The 24,849-nt window shown below is 35.0% G+C and overlaps 1 protein-coding gene across 1 annotated transcript in view; it reads right to left on the bottom strand.

Annotated features, from left to right (window-relative positions):
- Positions 1–24,849, bottom strand: part of LOC109088470 (A disintegrin and metalloproteinase with thrombospondin motifs 20-like) — a 116,214-nt gene that overhangs the window by 24,335 nt on the left and 67,030 nt on the right. The window contains exons 16-23 of the mRNA XM_042752788.1: positions 18,830–18,885; positions 15,912–16,052; positions 15,693–15,822; positions 14,066–14,291; positions 10,883–11,010; positions 8,969–9,138; positions 7,476–7,724; positions 4,116–4,310 (exon numbers count right to left, since the gene is read on the bottom strand). Coding sequence (XP_042608722.1) covers positions 4,116–4,310; positions 7,476–7,724; positions 8,969–9,138; positions 10,883–11,010; positions 14,066–14,291; positions 15,693–15,822; positions 15,912–16,052; positions 18,830–18,885 — 1,295 coding nt within the window. The remainder of the gene's footprint in view (positions 1–4,115; positions 4,311–7,475; positions 7,725–8,968; positions 9,139–10,882; positions 11,011–14,065; positions 14,292–15,692; positions 15,823–15,911; positions 16,053–18,829; positions 18,886–24,849) is intronic.

Below are 24,849 nucleotides of genomic sequence, written 5' to 3' on the forward strand. Positions count from 1 at the left end.
TTCTGATTTTTTTACAGTTTTTTTAATAGATATAATATTTTTTCGTGTTCGGGTCATTTTTTGACCCGGGTATTTATGGAGCACCACTAGGTGTCAAAAAATACTTACCAATGAAATTAAATTAGTGTCTAAAGACACTTTTATAAAATATATTTCACCTTTTTTCTCCATATCTCACATACTTTTGGGACTGAGTTTTTGTTGATAAACATGAGTATGTAAAATGTCCTCATTGATAAAACACAACAGTGTGAAAAATTTAATCTGGAAGTGAAAGTTTATGCAATTAAAATAAATGTATCTCATTTAAAAAATGAGTAATTTTTAGGCTGTTTTGTTAGAAATAAAATATGAAGGTTTCATAAATGTGGGCTGTTTTTTTAAGAAATCATGAGTTATTAATTAAAAGGAATTAAATTCCATTGACTTCAATTCAGTTAATACTGGTAATATAATTCTCAGATTGCAGGCTTTTATAAATTTCATACAATGATATATTGAAAAAAAATATATATAGTTATTTTGCATCATAGTTTTTTTGTGTGGTTTATGCATCATTTGAAATTTTTAAGAATTTCTCGATTTTTAAAAAAGGAGTAAAATGAGTAATAACAGTACAATTAAAATTTTTTTTACTCATTAATGAGAAGTCACTGCTCAAACACAAAATGGTTTTAGTTGAAAAATATTCAGTTTGCATGAAATAATAATAAATCTGTACGCAGATGTTGGTCAGCATTATGAGGGTTTGACGAGGCTGAAATGTTTGCCATTTGATTTTATTACATTTCTGCTTTATTACATTTTGCTGAAAGTATTCTATATTTCAACAGACTGCAGATGAGGTATTTCTCTCCTTTGTCATTAATATCTAGTTTTCCTGTTGAGTAACTTAGTCCACGCCCACGTACCGGCACCCACTTTGTTAAACTAACTTGAAAGTGTGGTTATTTGATACTTCGCTATGTTAATATCCTTGCCTAGCCAATGACATTTCTGCTGAAAAAACTGCAAGATCTTCTAAAAATCTCATTTCACAGTACGCATCAAAGATAAAAGACAACAACATACTCACAAAAAAATATTTTCCTCCTGTTCAAGTCAACGTCCACGAGAGCAACCAGTTTGTGAAAGATTACATAATATTAAGACGGACCATTGATGATTTAAAGGCATTACTCAGTCTGTACAAAGAGTACAAATATAGCTAATACATCAGTGGCATGCTGGGTACTTGTCATCATAATAATAATTTAAACATATTAAACTTCTATACACAAATATACACTTGTGTTTTTAGATACCTAGCTGCAAATGAGTACAAATAAAATTGCACGATGTATTTCTTTGTTTTTTCAGGATATCGCTTTCCTCTAAATTCCTAGAGCGTGCAAACACAGCTTTAATCAACAGTTTTAGTCCGTTTAGGTGGCCCCAAGGATTTTCATGGCAACAAAAAGTCTCTTAGTTTTTATCTTGTTTCCTAGTGACAAAAATATTCTTAAATCCAAGCTGCATTTACTGGCGAAAAACATTATTGACTTGAGAGTAATATGTTACATCTTTGCTTTCTGCAGATATGCACTTAAACAAGTGGAATCGTCAACTTCAAAACCAAGAATAAAACTACTCCAACCAATGGATTACCGGAAAGTAATTCTATTTTTAATTCTTTAAAATTAATTTATTTATTTTTTTTTAAAGCAAATTGGTTCAGAAGAATATTAAAAAAATGTTGTTGCTTTTTTGTTTTGTTTGTTTAAGTCAATTTTTCATGTTTATTTAAATGTGTATATTTATTTATTTACTACTTAATTTTAAGCAAAAACATTTTGATGCATTTTTTTTTTTTTTTAGAAAACAAGACTTAATAACCAAAGTCATTCATGCTGTTTCGTGGTAACAGTGCTTGTTGATTTTAAACAACATTTAGATTATTTGTTTTGGGAAAACAAGGATCAAACCATTTGGAGGGTTAGGAAGCATCATTTTGATTCTGATCGATGGGAATATTTCGGTGAGCAGCTGGGCCAGTTGTATTAAAAGGTTTAGGACTAGTCTTTAAAAGTTAGTCATCCATCTCTGCTCTTTTAAGAATGCGTCGAGATTTTTAAAATTGGGTTACATAAAAATGTAGATTAGTCCTGAGCGCGACGGTCAGGGAGGATGGCTCGACAACTGAGCTGCACCCCGTTTGGGCGTTGATGGACAGATAGACAGGCGGCTACAGACAGCTGCTATCTATCGTAGACCGCAAAGTCCGTGCCGCCCATGAAGCGAAGGCTGCGCGCGCAAGAATAAAGCCGCTATTCGTTCGCCATCGGCGGCTTGTGTCCAGAATCAGTTTGAATTGCAAAGCTCGCTGAACCTCTGACCGTTGGGGCCGATGATTGAGACCACCAGGGACGCTGCGAAAGCTGACCGCCGGCCAGCATGAGCGGGAGGCACTACAGTGACGAGCGGAAAGAGAGACTCAGCCTTCAGTACTTCATAAACCAGGCAGAAGAGACTCCAATACAGTTTGTCCCGCGTTAAGCTTACTATTTTAACACTCAAATACTCACAAAGCGAATATAGAACAGCATAAATAATGACTAACAACTGTAATTTCATAATTCCGTATTTATCTATATTTAGTATGCTACCTAATGCTGATTGACTTATATTCGGTATTTCCAATCAACAAATTCTTGCTGAATGTTTTGGATTGGGGCACACACAAAATAATAATACAATAAAGCGGTATTAAATTAATGATCAACAACAATACTATTATTTAAAAATCAAATTATTACAGTTGTCAGTTCCACTTAACAAATTATTGGGAAAAAAAAAAGATGTCTGGGTAGCCTAAATTAATACATATTTAATATTTATAATCAGTATTGCTGTTGACTTACTGAGCATTGTGGATTATAAAAAAAAAAAGAAAAAAAAAGAAAGTTTTACTAATTAATACATAATAAGTAAACTACATTAGTATTCAAAGATATCAATAAATTAGATATATTACTTAAATATAATTGATAAATAAATATCCATATGACACAAAGATAATGATGGTTGTTATAGTCATATTGAACTGTTCGGTACTGAATACTGACAAGTTATATTGATACTCAGTATTCTTTGAGTTGTTGAACAAATTGTGGATTATAAAATATGTATTCTTTGACTAAGTTCAATAATTGCATATAAATATGTTATTACTGTTATTACTACAGTAAATTATAAATTAAAACATATTAAATTTAAGAAATGTAATAGTATTATAATAGTCCACACTGAGATTCTCTTTGGTAGTGAATAAAGAAAATGAAATTAAATTTTTACTGAATAAATCATATTATTTAATATTATAATCAGTGTGTATCTAACTTGTTATACACTGTGGAATTCAAAAGTTACATTCTTTGTTAATGAATATGATGTATTCGCCAGTAAACTTATTTTCCACTGAATACCACCTCCCTTCATCAAATAACTTATCCCTTTTATCTTCACCACATATCTCCTGTACCCTGCTTCGCCTTCTTCCACATAAACCTAATCTTATATGGCTCTTACACTGATTTAACTTCGCCCTGACTTCTGGTCTTCACTCTTTAACAAGCCTTTCCTGATCCGTTCGACCCTTGACACGTGTCCTGGACGTAAATGCCCCCATAAGGGCCAATCAGGCTCCCGTGTGGACGTGTTGGTTGTATGAACGTCTCCTGCGCACGATTCGCCGCGATGTTGTGTGCTTGGCCCCTTCGTAGCCCGCCCGGACCGACCATTCTTTGTGCACGCGGGGCACCGTATTTAATACTACAACCATGTTCTAACCTGTTAAACACCTCGAATCCAAAATTATACATTATTTCGTTAATTAACATTAAACATTCCAGTAAATTATTTTAATAAATGAAGAAACCAAATGCCAAACAACGGCAATTTGGTTATTACAAATATTATCAAACCGACAAGAATTAGTTTAAAAAATAAACATAATATTATAAGGATATTAATGATGATTTAAATTATAAAATGATTATCTGTTCTTCACTATTTTAACAGAATTTTAATGAACTTCAAATCATGTTAAATGTAAAGTTAATGTAGTGTTGTTGAACACTCTCTGAATGCGCAGGTGTTGTGTGTCTGACCTGTCCCCAGATGCCGTGGTTCCAGTGTGGACAGGGTCCGGAGTCGCAGCTCTTGGATTCGTCAGGTTTGACTCTCTCGTCGCAGTGATTGGTGCTGCGTCCGTCTGCGTCCTGACAAACCACGACCCGCCGCTGGATCCCGCCTTCACACGAGCTGGAGCACTGAACACAAACACCAGACATCAGAATCTACAGACAAACCCAAACTCCGCTGACACCAATATCATTTTTGATATGTGACCCTGGACCACTAAACCAGTCAGAAGGTTTTTTTTTTTTTTTTTTTTTTAAATGAGCGAATAAATAATCTCGCCATTGATGTGTGGTTTTTGTTAGGAGGACCAATAATTTTGTTGAATACAACTCCTTTGAAAATCTGAATCTTGAGGGTGAAAAAACTCACCTAATATTGAAAAATGAAGGTCTTAGCAATGCCATATTACTAATCAACAAAATAAGTTTTGATATATTTTAACGTAGACCTTTACAAAATATCTTCAGGAACATGATCCGTTAACTTATATCCTAATGATTTTTGCAGAAAAAGAAATTAATAATGTGACCCATACAGGTATTGTTGTCTCTTGCTACAAATATATCTGTGCAACTTATGACTGCTTTTGTGCTCCAGGATCACCTATTTTTTATAGTGGGGGCGGAACTATAGTTCATTTATTTAAGTGAGACAACGAAATAAAGTGAACTTGACATATTATAGCCAAAAATTCTTCAATAACTTGGACTACAGTGGACAAAAATGATTCAGACACTTTGAGCTGAGCATGTTTTGCTGAAGTGTTTTTCTTTAATTGCTAATGTGATCTTTTTACACCACAGACTGATCAAAATGAAGCATTAATTGGTAATTGGTTTTATCTAATTGTGGGCTTAAATTTAACAGCTGACAGCTATCCAACATAATTCATTACATAACTTTCTATCAAAGTTATCTGACGTTATCAAGATGAATTTTTTCTGACACAGTTTAACTCTGAGTTCTTGTCATATTTTATTACCATTTTCTAAGCTGTAGAGAATAATCTGTGATAATATGAGAAATGTTGAAGGTATGTGAATTTTACTTTGGTGATTAATAAAATGTTTTCAATCCTATACATTGCATTAAGAAAATGAAGCCACATTATGCATAAAAATATTTTATTTGATAAAAAAGTCAAGAACTAATATTCTACAGATGAAGATATCTGATCAGCAAATTTCTCATTAATGAGTGAATGTGAAAAAAAAAAACTATGATGCAAAATAACTATATATTTTTTCACAATATTGATGAGAACATTTGAATATAGTATTGTATGAAATTTATAAAAACATATAATCTGAGAATTACCGATATTAATCCCATTCGACTTAATGGAATTTAATTAAATTCCTTTGAATTTATAACTCATGCTTGCTCAAAAACCTACATGTTTATTTCTAACAAAACAACTTAAATATTACTCTGAAAAGTATTCAAACAAAATAAATTAATTTTACTTGTATAAACTTTCACTTTCAGATAAATAAAGTGCTGCAGTGGTTCATCAATAGATGTACAAATTTATATTTATCAACAAAAATCAGTCTGAGATATGTGAAAAAGGCTAATTAGATTTTTAGACATAATATAACTTCATAGATAAGTATTTTGACACCTAATGGTGCTCCATACATACCTGGGTCAAAAATATTCCGAACACGAAATGTTGCATTCCCAAAAAAATAATTGTCAAAAAATCTGAAAAAATAATTAATGATGCATATTTAAAGGGTCTTAACATATTTGCAAAGTTTCATTGCCTTTCTAAAAACTATGCAGTTTTAAGATATTTTTATGTATTTAGTTTGGGTCAAAACAAACCCGAATGCATTATTTATTTATTTTTTTTCATTATGAAACTATTTCAATCCCAATTCAACACATTTCACCTCTAATTCTCAGTACTGTAACATGAAAAACACGCTAGTTTCAAGTGATTGAGCAATATATTGTAATGCATCTGTATCTGTTGAGTCTTTATCATCCAGAGCCGCTAAAGGACTCATTTTCCATACATGTATATCAGCTGGAGGTTGATCGCCACATGACTTTCAGCAAAGAGGCTTGTGTTCCTCCGCAAAATAATGCCTCTTTACAGCCTGTACATATGGCATACATTATCTTCACTATAATCCACAAACCACACTAATAAAGTCCAGTATGAAAGCCTCACACACTCTGGAACTCATCCAATCCCAGCATGCATCAGTACCGAGCAACAGATCAAAAGCTACGGGCACATGTGCTAATGAAGGAAATTGCAGTCAGATGACAGAGAGCATGAAATATGGAAACGCTTGACTAAAGCAAACAGACTGTGATTGTGTAAGAGGATCCCCACCCCCGCATGTACTGCTCGCAAAACACATGTGAGACGGAGAACAAGCTCAGCGGACATTAATAATCATCATCCTCAATCAGTCATGTAGTAAAAAGCCATCATAATAATATATATTTGACTTCAATTAGACTTTAGTCCATGTGCATGATTTTAGGGTTGCACTGATATTAAATTCTGGCTGTACAATAAACAGTTATGTTTTATGGCACTATCTGATAAATAATTAGTTGCATATAAAACATTTAAAATGTATAATGAATATATTTATAATTCTAGTTTAATAATAAATTAAAATACTACTACTACTAGTTACCGTAATATAATAATATAATAATACTCAGAATATTTTCTATAATTAAACAACAATTTAAATCTTAATTATTTTGTATATTAAAAATCTATACTTTTTTGACTAAATAATTGAAAAGAAAACACTCAAACAAAAGCAATTCATTTTTAAAATGCTACAATTTTAAAGGCAAAATTTTATGACTGTGTGGACAAAAACAAATTTAAATTTTAGATTTCTGAAAATTGAATTTCACAATATATTAAATATTAGTGTTTTTAAATGCAAACGTATAAAATGTATAATATATATATATATATATATATATATATATATATAATATATATATATATTATGTATCAAATTTTAAAATACATTTTAAGTTGCATGCAATTTTATTCATTTAATAAATTGCTACGCACACACACACACACACACACACACACACTATAAATTATAATATTAATACATTTAACAATAATTATTTTAATAAAAATACACTATTATATATACATAAGTCAAATACATTTTTACTCAACTATAAATTTCAGATATATTTTATGCATAATTTAAATATAATTTTTTGTATATAGATTGTAATATATGATATATATTTAGTTAAGATGAAGCAGAGTAAGTGAGGGTGTCACTCACGGCTCCCCAGGGCCCTGTCCTCCACTGGTTGTCTGCAGACGGGACGTTCCAGCTGTGGCTGCTGGGGTCGTAGGGGAAGTGGGGCTGGTTGTTGGGCCAGTGGTAGGAGGATTGGCAGGGGGCGGCCGCACACTCCTGCTCAGCACTGGGACGCTCGTCTGGGTCACAGAACGACTCGTCCAGCTGATGATGGTAGCTCATGCACACGACCCGCCGCGTGGAGCGACCCACACCACACGACACCGAGCACTGGACCAAAAACACACGCCACAATCAACACACACCACACCAACAGACACCCTGCCTACCCAGACCACCTCTTCAGGCAGCACACCTCAAAATGAGCAAAACCAAGACACAAAAATGCACTGCAATAACTTTCTTTAGTTAGTCAATAGGTTTCGATTTCAGATGAAAATTTTGCCTAATATTTGTGTAAAAAAAAATGTGTGCATATTCATGCTGCAGAATACCAGCGTAATGTTAACTAAAACTTTATAATATATATATATTACAACAATCTTAAATTTCAACAAATATACAGCATTACAAAAACTAGTGGGGGAATACAGGGGAAAGCAAATAAATAAAAATGTGTTCTATAATGTGGGGTAATTTTAAAGCTTTTTGAAGAGAGGATTATAGTGAGTGTAATTGCTTCACAGTTGAGTTTAAATTACTGTTATTTAGTTTTTTGTGTTGTTATCTTGTTTTTTTGGTATTTACTGATCATACAAATGAAGTTTTTTTAATATAGTTGATAGTTATTGTGAGATTTGTTGAAGTGTATATGAAATTTGACTAAACTAAACTAAACTAAAAAATAATATGAGAAAAAATAAACAAATAAAATAAAAAAATATTAGATGAAATTTTGATTTTTGCCTTGGGCAACTGCTAAAATAAAACTAGTTCTGAGCTAGTTTACGAAACTATTACAATTAAAATAAATTAACGAAACAATGTATTAAAGAAAAAATAGTTAAAAAAACATTTTGCTTTGGCAACTAACTGAAATAAAGTTAGTTTAATTTGAGGTACTAAAATGGCTAAAAATTAAAGAAAATTCAAGCTAAATTTAAATGTTGAAAAAAACATTGACAAAAACAACAAAAGTACTAAAACTAAAATTTAAATATGAAAATACAAAACTAAAGGCTAATACAAATAAAATAAAACATTGGATAAAAAAACTTAAACTAAAAAAAAAAGTTTTGCATCAACGACTAACTGAAATAAAGTTATTTTAAGTTGAGGTACTAAAATGACTAAAAATGTAACAAAATTAATAAATTTGTGATAAATAGAAATAAAGAAAAATATTTTAAAACTAAAATGATACTAAAACTAACATTTAAATACGAAAATACAAAATATGAATAAAATAACACTGTTTTCTACATGTTTCTAGCAGCTAACTAAATACAAGCATCTAGTTTAATGACACAGTCTCTTTCAACTACAGTAACGCATGTTAAGCATGTTTGACTCACTGGTGTCCACTCTCCTTCCCTCCACTGACCGCAGGGACTGAAACACACGGAGGAGTCTGGAGGACGAGGAAGATGAGCACAGGACGACTCTTCAGCGACGCCGCCCTGAGTGTCTCTACAGCTGGCCCGTAAGCGCTCCCGCCCGGCCCCTCCACGCCTGACACCGAACACTGAAACACGACACACGACACACTGTAAATTATCAGCTGGAGGGTTCCTATCAACTGGGCCGGGCCGGGCCTAATAGGGGACAGCATGGAAGCCGCCATTGCGCTGGCATCCTGCGACTTAAAACTACTCCCCGCTGTTCTTTTGGTCATACCGATAAAGAGTAATACTATTCCTTCGAATCTGTAATGACTTCTCACGTTGTTGTGCGCACGCGACATTTAGAAGGGCTGGACGGTAATTCACTATCATTATATATCACAATATATAATTTTTTTTTAATATAACTGTGTTATTACCTCTTCAGTGTTTTCTAAAACACATGCTGCAAAACTTAGATAAACAAAAAATACATAAAAAAAAAAAACCTAGCTGTTCCTGTTACATTGAAATTATTTGTGGGCCCGTTGACCCCTTGGGGGGGTGGCACTACACTCCTTCAAAAAATCAAAATGTGTCAAGGGTGTTTAATAAGAATGTCCCTCTGAAGGGACCCGGCTGTCTTCATAAAAAGTTTTGTTTTTATGTGATACAGTAGCATTCTTGAGTGCAAGCGCTGCGCCCGATTACAGCTTGCGTTACTGGAGGAACAGCTATTTCTAACGGCTCTCAAAGCGCCTCCTGCTTGGCAGAGATTCAGTTTTGCGTTTTCAATAAGCCTGTCTCCAGCAATTAATTTTTGTTGTTACTCAACACAGCTGTCTCCATGAGCCGTATCTCTCCACTGTGTGTGTCTCTGAACCCACTTCTGCTGTAGTCCTGGGTGTGTTTAACACTGCAGCTGTTAGAGGGGACAAGCTGACAGCTCACAGTCCTACACACACACCACACACACCACACACACAATACACACAACACACACAAACAACAACCACAACCACACAAGCCACACACACACACACAGAGAGATACTGTTGGTTATTATACCCTGCTGGTCAAAATTTTGGAATCATTACCATTTGTTAAAAATAAAAAAAGTCAACTCTGCTCACAAAGGCTGCATTTATTTGCTCAAAAAATACAGTAAAAATTGTGAAATTTTTCAGCTGTTTTCTATATGAATATCTGTTCAAATGTAATTGATTATTGTGATGCGCGGCTGTAATTTCCAGCATCATTACTCTCCAGTCTTCAGTGTCACATGATCTTCCAGGGAAATCATTCTAATGATGATGATCTGCTGCTCAAAGAACATTTCGGATTATTATCAATGTTGAACACAGTTGTGCTGCACAATATTTTTTGTGAAAACTGATAACACTTTATTTCGTCATGATTCAAATCTGAAAATAAAAGTTCCAAGGACAGCATTTATTTAAAATAGAAATCTTTTGTAATGTTATATATGTCTTTGTTGTCACTTAGATCAATTTAATGGGCATCGTTCTAAATACAAGTATCCTTTTTACATTTCTTTTTTTTTTTTTTTTTTGTTTTTTTCTAAATCTGACCCCCAAACTTTTGATCTCGAATTGAATGTTTCTGAAGGATCATCTGACGCTGAAAGACTGGAGTAAGATGCTGAAAATGCAGCTTGATCACATAATAAATACATTTTAATGAAATCTCACGGACAGAAAACAGCTGTTGGAAATTGTCATAAATAGTTCACAATTTTACTGGACTTTTGATCCAATAAAATGCAGCCTTTTTGTGAGCAGAAGAGACTTCTTTCATTAAAACCATTAGAAGTTGTGGTTTTGCACTAGTGAGACTAGTGCAGAAGCATGTGATTTGTTATTTCACCGATGTCCCTCGGGTCCTGGCGGCTGCGTTGCGTTACATCCGTTGTCGTCCCCACTGTCTCGCCGTAAGCCTCCCCGACACAACAGCACACCTGACCGCACGCATCTGATAGCCCTGACTGCAGCTCACTGTGAAATAAAAATCATTCAATTATTAGGATCTTAGAAAAGTATGGTTAAAAGATTCAGTGACATGACAAAGGAACTGAGCGTCTGTTTCTCACCGCCAGGGTCCGAACTGCCCCAGGATGCACATTAATTTTTTTTTTTTTCGGGAAGCTTCACATAGCGCCAACCGTCCGAAGGGTAGTTTGGTGTTGGGTTGCGCCTGCTCATTCAGATTCTCGTCTAGAATGCAAAGCATTGTCGGGTGTCTGAAGCCCTTACCGCACGTGACCGACAATGATGTGAACAGCTGCACAGATTAACTGTAGGCATTCAGTGGCGTACTTAATCTCAAAGTAACATATCTCTCCAGGTAAAACAAGTCACTTTTTTTTTTTATAGAAAAACTTATATATGCAGTTAAGTCATAAAATTAAATAAAAAATCGGGATTGCTGTACAATCAGAAGGAAGTGCGCTGAGCCCACATTCATTTGTTTAGCACATTTCCCACATAGTGCTAGTTTAAGTTTCACTTCAAATAAATGTGAAGCTTTGCGTTTATAACAACTATTATTTTAATGGCAATGCCACTATAATTTATGTTTGTTTATATTCACGTTGATCATTCATGTTATGTATTATAGGAATATTGTGTTCAATTTAAAGGATTTAATCGGAGTGGAATAAATATGGTTCAATTTAAAGGATTTGTCGTGGAGTGAGAGGAACTAATAAAACTGCACATCTATAATGTTCATAGTGTTTGTAATGATACTGTGTAGATTTTGTTTTTTGTTTTTTCTGTTTTAATTTTAATATGAAAGTTTCAGCAATTTGTTTTTTTTTCCGTCATTTTATTAGTAATTTTTAAAAATGTGTTTTTTTTTTAAATTTTCTGTTTTAATTTTAATATGAAAGTTTCATGAATTTTTGTTGATTTTTTTGTCTTTTTTAGTTTAGTTTATCTTTATAGTGTTAGTGTTATTTTTAAATGCAATATTTAAAATTAGTACAGTTTAAATTCAAAAGCATTTTCTTTCACAAATTCAGAATGATTCAATTTAATTTGATTCACTTTTCTTTATAGTGTTTTTTAAATTTTTAATTTATATGTTTAAAAATTTTAAATAGGTTTATATTGTTTAAAAACCTTTCCCCAATGTATCTTTAGCAAAGGGACAATACAGACAAATTAGAGGTAAAAATTTTTCATAATCTGAAAATTAGATTGAATTTAGAAACCCAACAGTGTGGCTGTTGTATTTTGCCTGATTTTGCTACAGACTATTATACATTTTGTTATTATTTTTTTAATTTTTTTTTTTTTTGTTTTCATTTTAAAGTTTCAGTCATTTTGTTGTGTTTTTGTCATTTTTATTAGTTTTTTTTAAATTACAGTGTTTTTCACATTTATTCTTTATAGTCTTGGTTTATTTAGTTTACATCAAGTTAAAGTAATTGAAAATGAGAAATCTTGCCTTGGCAATTACTGGAAATAAAATATGTATTTTAATATATATATATTTTATTCTATTTCAGTTTTTTCCCCAAGTAACGAAAATCTTATTTATGGTTTTTAGATGTATTTATCTATTATTATCTATTATTTACTACTATAAGAAACACCAGATCAAAACAGCATGAGTGCATCATGATGCTTTAGAATAATAAGAAATACCGGTGATTGGATGCCTGAATTAGGTGTATGGTTTCAGCTGTCTGCTCAGTACCTCGCTCCCGTGCGGCAAGGGTGGCTGACAGTCGGGACAGGAGCACGTCATTTGCTAGGGGTTAAGCTCAGGACTCTCTGCTGCTCGTTACACTCTCGCTCCACCAGCCTGCGACCCGGATGTTCTCAATTGTAATGATTTTTTTTTTTTTTTTTTTTTTTTTTTTTTTTTTTTTTTTTTTTTTTCTTTATTTTTTTTTTTCCAGATTGTTCGAACAGTACGCCTGCCGCGTCCGTACGCAATGCTTTTGGAAGCTCTTCGAGCACTGCAAAATCAAATAGATTTAATAGAATTACAAATAATGAGGATAATCAGGATAAAAATAATGTGCAAATTTTAAATTAAAATGAAAGAAGTAAAGATATTGTTTTTTTTTCATGCACTGCTCAAATGGGAGATTCCGGGATATTTGGATTTTCAAAACTTGTTTTATTTTAGACTAGTGTTAAGAGTTTATTTTATAACACCATATATTTGTGTTTGTAGATTTAGATTACGATCCATATCTTTAAAAGGTTTTTCCACCACTTCAGCAGAACTTACATACTCCAAAACTTAGAGTTTTATTCCTCTCTATATTCTGAAGGTTTTTACTGTGGGGTTTTTTTATGTGTGGTTTTTCTTGTTTTTAATTTGTTTGTTTTTTATCTGTTTGTGTTTTTTGTTTTTAGTTTCTGTTGATTTTTTTTGTGGGGTTTTTTTACATATCATTTGTCTGGTTTTGAATACCCAAAACTTAGAGTTTTATTCCTCTCTATATTCTGCAGGTTTTTACTGAGGGGTTTGGTCATATCATTCACACAAATTGTATTATTGCACTTTATCTATTTGTGTCTACAGATTTCAGTTATATTACGTATCTTTAAAGGTTGTTTTCTAAAAATGAGTTTGTTTCTCCACTTCAGCAGCTCTCACAGACACCAAACTTAGCAGTTTTATACCTCTCTATATTCTGAAGGTTTTTTAGTTAAAATTGTAGTAATTTTTTCATGTTTTTTTCATTTCTAGTAGTTTTTAAAGACATGTATATAACGTTTTTATTATAGTTTTTTTTTATTAATTTTCAGTTTTTTTTATTTGTTTTAGTAAAAAAAAAAAAACATATTTTCTAAAACATAATGAGTTTGTACTATCACTTACATACATAAAACCTAGCAGATTTATTAATATCTATATTCTCAAAGTTTTTATTGAGGGGTTTGTTCATATATCATTCACACTGGTTTTATACAACATTTAAATCCTATAAACATGGTGAATTTTTATTTTATTTTTATTATTATTATTATTATATAGAGATCAGGGTTTGAAGAATAACGGAGGATAGAGGCTGTATTGTGGCCTCACCTGAGGAACAGGTGCTGTCCATTGCCAGCTCTTGAGCAGACCAGGTCCCATGACATCCACTCTGGCGTATGCGTGTTGGGCCAGGTCTGAACAGAATCCTGGCCTCCATGCTTCAGCTTAGCCTCTTGTTCTGGCTGTAAGCGCATGCACAGGGCTGAGCATCCAGTTGTCGATGCACAGAACATCCAGTGTATTGGAACAGTCGCTCCGGCCCGCCACGTGCCACCTGAGGAGACAAGAAGAAAAGAGTCTGTTGGATGCCAAGTTGATGATTCCCTTCTTAGAATTCAGTCATATTGCTTTCCTAACAGAAGAGAAGAGTCTGTTAGATGCTGGGTGGGAACTGCAACTAAAAATATGCCTGAAAAAAAAGACAGTCTGAGGTTTCTATGTGATGAAATCAGCATGAATCGGCTTAGCAGAATGTAGTGTACAGATTGTAAGGGCGTATTTCATGGAAAATATTTTGGCAGCCAAAGACAGGTTTTGGAATGAAATGTTAAATTTAATTTCGTTTCTTTTCTTGGATTGTGATGTGAACAACAGAACAGAAATGTAAGCTTTGACATTCAGTAACATAATCTTTGAAATGCACTGAAAAAACTGCTGTACAAAGAAATTGCTTGTAAATTTCACAGTTAATTCCCAAAGAAACTATAACCAAATTGTATGGTCAAAATGGTGGGCTATAACACATTGTATTAAATGTGAAATTTTGAAGTGGAAAGACTGAAGTAGTATATTCTTGTAAAATACTAAAAAAAACTTCAAAAATGCATGCATTAGAAATGATTGCACATATAATTATATTTAATGTAAAAGCTGGTAATGATGGAGGATATTGATGGGAAATAGTTCACATTACTAGCTGATGTGACTCGCATCTATTTAATTAATTTTTTCTCATTCACTGAGCTGAACATTCCCACTTCAGTAGCACTTACATACACCAGATTTAAATTTTTTTACAGAGAGGTTTGTTCATATGTCAATCCCATTTATTAATATTACATTTTGTTCCTAATTTTTTTTTAGGGCTGTTACAACATTTTCTGATTTTTTTTATTAAAATTAAATTTTATTTCTTCATCATTTTCTATGTTAAAGATTGAAAGTTAATGTTTGTGTCCTCTACCGTTATTGTTTGTAATTTGCATTTATTTATATTACGTCTGCTAAATGACAATGTAAATGTATTTAAATGCAAAAAAGAGAAACATTACCTTGGCAACTTATTATTAGTTAAAGCTAAAATTACTAAAACTGAAATAAAAAGAAAAGAAAATTAAATTAAATAAATAAATAAATAAATAAAATACTAAAAAAAAAAAATGTAAAATATATAAAAAGTGTATTTTTTTTTCTTTTACAATATTACACATTATTTTGTGCTGTTGGATCCAAGATGCTTTTGTTGTGACACTAATTGAAGGGAAAACATTTGTAACCACTTAGAAAAACAATAGTTATTCCAAACAAAGACTGAATATTAAATCAAACATATAAAATGAAAATATTTTCAGTCAATTCAGTGTTTGCAGAATTTGAAGTTTTCCTTTTGCTGCATCACTAGTATGGGACTGCTGCATTACTAATATAAAACACCAGAGGCGTGCTGTACTTGTACCTGAGTTCACAGAAGTCAGTATTGCAGGGCTCTGTTGTGCCTCTGGGTCGCGCAGGTAGATTCTCACACCTCTGTCAAACCACCAAATGATCACTCTTACGAACACACACGGCCTTCCGCCGCCGCTCACCTGCAGACAAACACACAGATGACGTGGAAGTGGCTTCCTTTCAGCTAAAAAGGTGTTTAAGGACAGAAAACCAGGCAAAATGCCCAAACAGAAGTGGCACCTTGACATATGCGGCTGCACTCCTGCCAGGGGCCTGACAGATCCCACACAAACTGCTCTCTCTGCTCCTCGATGGGAATACTGAAGGAATATCTGACGTCAGGATTATACAGGTTTCCCACGCACAGAACCTGAGACGACAACAGATTCGTTACACAGGAAGCCTGGAAATCTCCCTCAGATGAAGATATATCAGTCTATTATACTGCAGAATCATCTTATGAAGGCATTTTTTTTTATTAATTTTTTCATTTAGTTTAGCATTTTTTTTTTTTTTTTTCCAGGAATATATATGTATTCTTTATTAAATCAAGATATTTTCTGTGTATAGAGTTATTCAGTCTTGTTATTATTAAAATTATAATAATAATAATAATAATCAAGTTTCCCCAATTAATTGTAATAAAGCTGAAATAAAAAATTTTTAAATTACATGAGAAAACTAACTTTTGCCTTGTCAGCTATCTGAAATAACGCTTAAGATTGAAGCACTAAAATGACAAACTAAAATAAAAATAAGTAAGCTACATATTTAAATTATTTAAAAAAATAGTTTTATGACTGTATATTTTATTATAAAAATATATTTTATAGAAAATCATGGTTATTCATTCAATAAAGCTGAAATAAAATATAAGTTGTATATGATTTTTTGCCTTGGCAATTAAATTAAATTAAATTAAATTAAATTAAATTAAATTAAATTAAATTAAATTAAATTAAATTAAATTAAATTAAATTAAATTAAATTAAATTAAAGTTGAAGCACTAAAATGACTTAAACTGAAATAAATAAAAATAAGGTTATTATTTAAAAAAAACTAAAATCAATTTATATGTTTTAAAAAATTACATTTTATTTTTAGATAAAATCATTTTAATTAACTGAAAAAGCTTAAATAAAACAAAATATAAATATTACATAAAAACTTTTTTACGTTGAAGCACTAAAATAACCAAAACTGAAATAAACAAATTAAAGATAAATATTTAAATATTTCAAAACCATAAAATTATTAATATTTTTCTTTTAAAATTATTTGATTTTTAAATAAAATCTAAAAATTACCAAAGCATGTAGCAACATACTAAAACTAAAATTGAAATGAAAACTGAAAATCTAAAAATAAAAGCTCATTCAAAATATTAATAAAACTATAATAGTATATAAATAATACTAAAATAACTAAATAATACTGGTCTTATTCTTATACACCAACCCTTTTGGAAACAGTTTGGATACTTAGGTAATTTATGTATTAGTTATATTTTTTTCCTGAAAACAAAGATACCAATAAAAGCTTGTGCCCAAACCAGGCTTAACAAATAAGGTGATGCACAACAAGATATCTAGCTGGCTGACTGGTTTCTGTTGCATTCATGGTGATGCTTCGACAGCTCATTAGTCTGAAACTGTGCTGTGGTTTGGTATCACTTTCACCTGTACAAACTTATTCAGACTTGGATGTGTTTGGTGTAGTTCAATTTGAGCCTGCAGCACCAGCTCCTCCTCGATCCGCCCGTTGCAGCTGTTGATACGCTTCAACCGGGCGGTGTGTTAGATCCGCTTGTACTCAATCTCTGCTCCTTTAAGGTTGATTCCCTTTTAAACATGGGACACCACGAAGTTCCCGTTCCGGAGGAAAGTTGGACCGCACCGTCAGACAGAGCTGCAGATGAGAGAGATCAGAGGCCTGTATCAGACAACATCTTAAGGCTAAAAGTAGCTCATAACCTCACAACGGTGCTTAGCACCTAAATCTGTGAAGTGTTAGGAGCAGGAAAGAGGAGTCCCAAGTCACTAAGACCAAGCAACCAAACTTCTCCTAAAATAGCTGTTGCCAGGAATCGGCCTCCAAGCATAAACATTTTTAGTGAAAACATTTGATGATAATGAGCTTTTTTATAAAGGTATCACCTTTGGTTTTGAGGTAAGCTATTCCCAACTCCAGGTTTTCCTTTGATGCATATCCTTTGCTTTCATTAAACAGTTGGGCAAGATAGTAACATTAGTAACAGATGTTCTCGCGTACCAGTTTGCGTTTTTTTTACGCTTGCATTGTCTAAACTATCAGGCCAATGACTATTCTACTCTGTTTAATTAAAAGGCTGTTTATATGCATATTCACTACGAGAAGCACACATGTAAGAGGCTGACAGTTAGCTGAACATATACTTGTTAATTTAGTGACTGCATTTTAAAATCTTTATTTGAATACGGCAGCATAATATTGCACTCTACAATATTTCTATGAATAAATCTCTGACGGAGACTATCAGCCAATCACAGCATAGTTAGTAAGCATGCTGAAATCTTGAAGACCACTCTCTCTTCCTTAGTAAAAGTTTGTCTCAGCAGATGGTGAATAGGATTTTAAGAGAAAACACTTAGCTAAGAACGTCTTTTTTAGGAGTAAGATAAACGTTTTGTGAATATGGGCCCAGACCTGGACATGTGAACCTTCAGGGCACGTCTCACTTCATGAGCTGTGTGTGTGGGGGTGTTTATTTGGCCGTTCGGCGACTCGAGTACGTGAACCAGCTACACAAACAGTCCTTGGACACGACTCGCTCACTGTCATTACGCAACCTCGGCGTCTGTCAAATTCATCCAGAAGCTTGCTCTCCATGCGACCCCTGAATCCCGGAAGAGTCCACGAGGGTAACTAGCAGCAGTGTAATACCACACAGCTGATTCCTGACATGTGCCATTGTAACAGCTAGGTTTTTGTGGTATTCTTTCATTTGAGTGCCACGTAAATATCATGGCATATAAACACAGGCAATCATTCAGTAGATATTCCACGTATCAGAAGTACCGTGGTATTACCAGGGTATCTCTGGTCTGGTTATCTGTACTAACTCACCGAGGTAGCTAATCATCTTCTGGCAATCCTGAGTAGCTGACCTGTTTTATATCGATGTTGGTCGCACCAGCAGGAATCCGAACCACAACGTTGTAACCTACAACACAAGAACTAGATTAGAAACCCTAGAAAGCGATGATAACAAGATGAGAAAAAGCAGCGAGTGATGAGAAAGAGATGAGAAACTCCACAGAGCAATGGGAAAAAGACGACAGAAAAATCACCAGAGAGTGGTTAGAACAAGTTAAGAAACACCAGAAAGAGATGAGAAAAAGACGAGAAAGAGATGAGAAACACCAAGTAATGGTGAGAAGATGAGAAACACCAGAGATTAACCTGTTAGCCAGCACCCCCCCATTATGGGACCTCACAGCTGAAGGAAAATGACCTACCTAACCAAAAAAAAAAATCGTAATAGTTCCTGACTTCAATTTTGAAACCATGAAAAATGAGATTCCTGCAACCATTTTTCTGAGACTATGTCTAGTCCCTCCCCCAAAGTGGAAAAGAACTATAAAGACCAAGAGGTATCACTTTACAATAAGACCTCATAAGTTAACCTTAGTTAATGCATTAACATTCACAATGAGCAATAGCTACATTTGCTACAGAAGTTATTCATCTTTGTTAAAAAACAGTCAAGTCTTAGTTCATGTTAGCTCATTAAATAACACAGTTGCAACTTTCGATTTTAACAACGTGTTATTAAATATTGGAATACCTACCATTAATGGATTATTCAAAGAATTTTGGCAGTTGATGTTAAAGCCAATACAGTACTATCGTGTTACTAATGAAGCCCTAAGTGTTAAAGGTGTGTGAACTAACCATAAAGTTAATCAAAACACTTCAAAACCAATATCTAGGGCATGTTGTTAGGTCCAGGATTAAAAATGCAAAAAAAAAATGAAAAATAAATAAGACTATTAAGTCTGGGAAATATTTTAAGGTATTTTGGCGCCTGTGAGGAACAACATAGAAAATCCAAAAATCTGAAATTGCTACTTACATCTCTATTTAAGGGTAACCGGCTGCATTTTCTGCCGTTTAGCGCCATCTGCTGTCAGAGACCGGAATGTGCTTTCATTCAGCGCGTCTCTAAGGTTCCATGTGCTCTCATGCGTGCTCTTGTTGACATCAAGAGCCACTGGTCTCAAGCAGATTACAGCGGTGAGTGCATTTTGGACAGTTTACAATGGGTAAGTATTCTAAAAATGAATCACAAAGTCTGCATAATTGTAATGTATAATTATCACAGTATTTAGAACGTGCCCACGGATAACATATGGCATATTACTTTACCGTGATATAGGACCATAATACAATACCGGGCACATGTCTACAATGCCACTTACACTGATAGACAACTCAAAAAGTTGGTAATCACATGAATGAGAGCCTTATACAGATGGTAATCATACCAGATTCCGCCATATATTTCGTAATCACACTCTATGCATATAGAACCCCGAATTCACACTGATGGCACAATCTATCACACGCTGATTATCGCGTCATAGAGATGGTAATCATGCACGATACAGCACATTCAACACACAAAATTACACACATATATGCAAAAATGTTGAAGAGAAGCAAGCCAGAAAAAATATGTTGTGCAAAAGAAAAAGCCGATCACTAAGTTACGCCTCCATCCAGATGACAGGTGCATCCAGAAGCGTGATGTCCGCGAGCTATCAAGAGAGAGCGGCAGAACTCAAATAAACAATATTCCGCTTATCTTTGACATTTTTTTAGTGGATCGTCTCATTCTGTTTGTGACACTGCATGCTACAAAACCATGCTGTTTTTTTACTACCAAGACGCAGTTTTTGAGCATAGGTTATTCCATAACGGATACAAACAATACTTTCCCCAAAGAACTGAGATGTAAACAAAGGAATTACAATCCATATTACAACGTTATTGCTTCGTTGGACTAAACATTACTCTATGAGATGTCATTCAGTGGACCCTAACCTTTTCTAAACTAAACGGGATTTACAGCTGTGGATGTAAGTTTATGACTCGCTATTACGATGAACTGGTACCTACTGAGTTTTGTTTATACATGTTTTTATGTGTAATGTGCCATGAAAAAAAGAAAGATTCTTGCTTATATGATTTCCATTGAAAAACAGCGATCTGTCATTGATTGTATGAGATGGTCGTTCAGTGGACCTTACCTTCTAACTACTCCTCCTAAAAAGGGATACCAGGCCTGTGGTTGTGTTGATGACTCGTTATTACGACGAATTCTGGGTATGTACTGCGTTTTGGTTAGACATGTTTTGATGTGTACGGATGGCACAAATTTAGCAAATACATTCCTTATAAGCTGCCCATGGAAAAACAACGATATGTTTGTCGATGATGCCGGTTTAGACCTTTAAAATGTTAAATAGTTTGTGAAGATTAATTTTTGCCCCTGCTTCATTTAATCTATTCGTAAACATTTGACACATGCAAACAAAGAGCTGCCTCAGTGCGTGGCCGGTGTTCAAGTACGGGTAACCAGGTTAATGAGAAAGAAATGAAAAACACCAGAAAACAATGAGAAAGAGATGAGAGACACCACAGAGCAATGAGAAAAAGTTGGGAAACACCAGAGAGTGTCAAGAACAAGATATGAAACACCAGAAAATGATGAGAAAGAGATGAGAAAAAAAGATTAAAATGAAAATTAGAAATTTTAAAAAATGAAACAGAGATGAGCAACAACTGTGGAGAATGATGAGGGGAAAAGATTAAAAACAATTCAGAGAAGTAGTGAGAACAAGATAAGAAAAACTCCAGAAGTTAGAGAAAGAGATGAGAAACCACAAAGCGATCAAGTTGAAAACAAGATGAGGAAAAAAAACAGAGAGTGGTGAAACAAGGAAGAGAAACAATGAGAAACACCAGGGAAGTGATGAAGAAACACTGAGAGAAAACCACGGGAAATGGTGAGAACAAGATGAGAAACCCCGGCAGTGATGAAACACACCAGGGGAATGGTCGAGTGGAGAACAAGGTTTAGCAACACTGAGAAACCACCAGGGTGTGGTGAGAACAAGATGAGCAACACTGAAAACACCAGGGGATAGGTGAGTGAGAAACAAGATGGAGAAAACACTGGAGAAACCAGGAGGTGGTGAGAACAAGATGCGAAACACTGAGAAAACACCTCCAGGAGGTGGTGAGAACAAGATGACGAAACACCAGACAGTGAGAGAAGTAGAAAAAGATAGAAACATGAGAAATGCCAGGGGTGGTGAGACGAGAGAGGACAAACACCAGACAGTGTGAGAAACACTGAGAAACCAGGGAATGGTATTGGAGAAAAGGTTCGCAACACTGAGAAAACACCAGACAGTGATGGAACAGATGAGAAAACACCAGACAGTGGAGAACATGAGAAACACCAGGAATGGGAGAACAAGGTAAGGTTAGGAGAAACACCAGACAGTGATGAGAACAAGATGAGAACACCAGGGAATGGGAGAAAAGGTTAGCAACACTGAGACAAACACCAGACAGTGATGAGAAACAAGCTGAGAAACACTGAGAAAATAGCAGGGGTGGTGAGGACAAATGATGAGAAACACGAGATACAACAGGGAATGGTTGAGAACAAGGTGAGAAAACCACTGAGAAAATATCAAGCGGGTGGGTTGAGGACAAAGATAGGCAACACTGAGATACCCAGGGAATGGTTGAGAACACGATGAAAACACTGAAAACACTGGGGGGTTGGGTGGTGAGAACAAGATGAGGAGAACACCTGAGAAACACACCAGCGGGGTGGTGAATTGAGTACAAGTATGAGAAACACTGAGAAACACCAGGGAATGGTAGAGAAACAAGGTGAAGAAACACTGAGAAAATATCAGGGCGGTGGTGTGAGAAACGATGATGAGAACACCAGACAGTGATGAGAAAACACTGAGAAATGCCAGGGAAAATGTGAGACCAAGTTGAGAAACCTAAATGAGAAATATCAGGGGTCGCATGAAAACGATGATGAGAAACCTCCAGAATAGTGATGATTAAACACAGGAAATGCCAGGGAAGGTGAGAACAAGGTGAGAATCACTGAGAAATTTCAGGGTTGCGTGGAGAACGAGATGAAAGAACACCAGCCCATTGAGAGAAAAACCCGAGAATGCAAGGGAATGGTGTGACAAGGTGAGAAAGGAAAGAAGAAACACTGAGAGAAATATCAGGGGTGTGGAGAAAGACCGATCGGAGGAAAACACCAGACAGTGATGAGAAACACTGAGAAAAATGCCAGGAAGTGGTGAGAACAAGGTTAGCACACTGCTGAGGAAAACACCAGGGGGTGTGAGAACACAAGATGAGAAACACTGAGAAACACCACAACACCCGTGGCGTGAGAGGACAAGATGAGAGAAACACCAGACATGTGATGGGAGTGGCGGAAAAAAGATGAGAAAAGCACTGAGAAACGGGCCAGGGGAATGCGGAGCATCCGAAGAACAAGGTGAGAAACACCGTGAGAATTCAGGGGGGGTGTGCGAACGCAAGCTGAGAACACACCTAGACACGTGATGACGACACAAGATGATTGAAACAATAGAGAAAGAAGAACACCAGGGTGGGGTGGAACAAGCTGAGAACACAGACGTGATAAGCAACCACGAGAAATACAGGGTGGGGGAGGGGGGTGAGAAACTCTAGAATGAGAAACACACCAATGCACAGGTGTGATTGAGGAACAAGTGGAGAAACACTGAGAACCACCAGGGGGTGTAGAGGCAACCAGATGAGAAACACCTGAACACCAGTGTGTTGAAGAAACAAGATTAGGACCCACGAGACAGTGGATGAGAAAGGACGAGAGACGAAACCACCAGACACTGGTGAGAACAAAGATGAGACAACACTGAGAAACCGCAGAATGAATGAGAAGAAGGTGAGAAACCACTGAGAAATAGCCCGGGATGATGAAACAAGATGAGAAGAACACCAGAGCATGATAAAACCAGAGATGTGAGAACCAAGAAACACTGACAAACCCACCAGGCGATGAGACAATGGAGAACATACTGAGAACACCACATACAGTGGTGAGCACAAACAAGCTTCGGCCAGACCGTGATGAGAAAAACATGAAGGGCGGCAGGTGGTGAACAACACAGGGAGCCAGTAGAGGAAGTTCATTTTGAGACAACTAAAATTCATGAAACAACACAAGAAGGACAATGGCCCGACGACAATACTCAGTCCGTGCTAATAACTTTGAGATTCATCATCTCCCCCCCTTCCGACAGCGATGTGTAACTCTAAAAAGATGTAACCGAAACTACTGAGAAACACCAGGGGTTGATGGACGAACAAGATAAGAAACCCAGGGAGCTAATGAGAAAACAGCATAGGAACATGATTTTAGCCTGTTTGATGGAGTAGTGTTCTACTCAAAACAAAGCAAAGAAAATAAAGGAAACATCAACAAAAGACGACGAGGATAAGGGGAGGAAAAACCCCTTTTGTGTCACATGATCTCTTGCTCCTTTATCCCAGAAAAACCCCTTAAAGCAACTTATCCAAAAACGAACAGACTGTTCTGTCATTTCCCAGCATGCCCCCCTCACTGCAAACCTTTTCAAGGGGATTGAAAAGAGCGAGAGAGGAGCGGTCCCTTGGTCTCACAATATTTTTATGCGTTTGTTGAAGGTTCCAAGCGATGGCGTAATTACTGAAGAGTTGGTTTCTCTCCACAGACGCCCTATCCAGTATCAAGTTTCTGGCCTTCGATTGTTGTCAAAACATGGGCACAACACTGCTGCTATGATAAAAACATACAATATGAGAAATTTTCCGTTTTCAGTTGCACCATCCAACATGTAACAGTGGTTCCTTGACATACCGGGTTATTACTATAGTTACTTTCAAAACATGTACCTGGTAACTTGAGGGGTGTTTAGGCTACCCCCAGGGTAGTACCATGGGATTCATTTGAAGTCTAATTCTGTTCGACAGTTCCATATGATGAATACCGTTCAGGTAATCCATCCTGATACCGTCAATAAACATTCACAGCACCGATATAGTAATAATC

The sequence above is a fragment of the Cyprinus carpio genome, chromosome B25, assembly GCF_018340385.1.
Source record: "Cyprinus carpio isolate SPL01 chromosome B25, ASM1834038v1, whole genome shotgun sequence".
NCBI classification, from domain to species: Eukaryota; Metazoa; Chordata; class Actinopteri; order Cypriniformes; family Cyprinidae; genus Cyprinus; species Cyprinus carpio.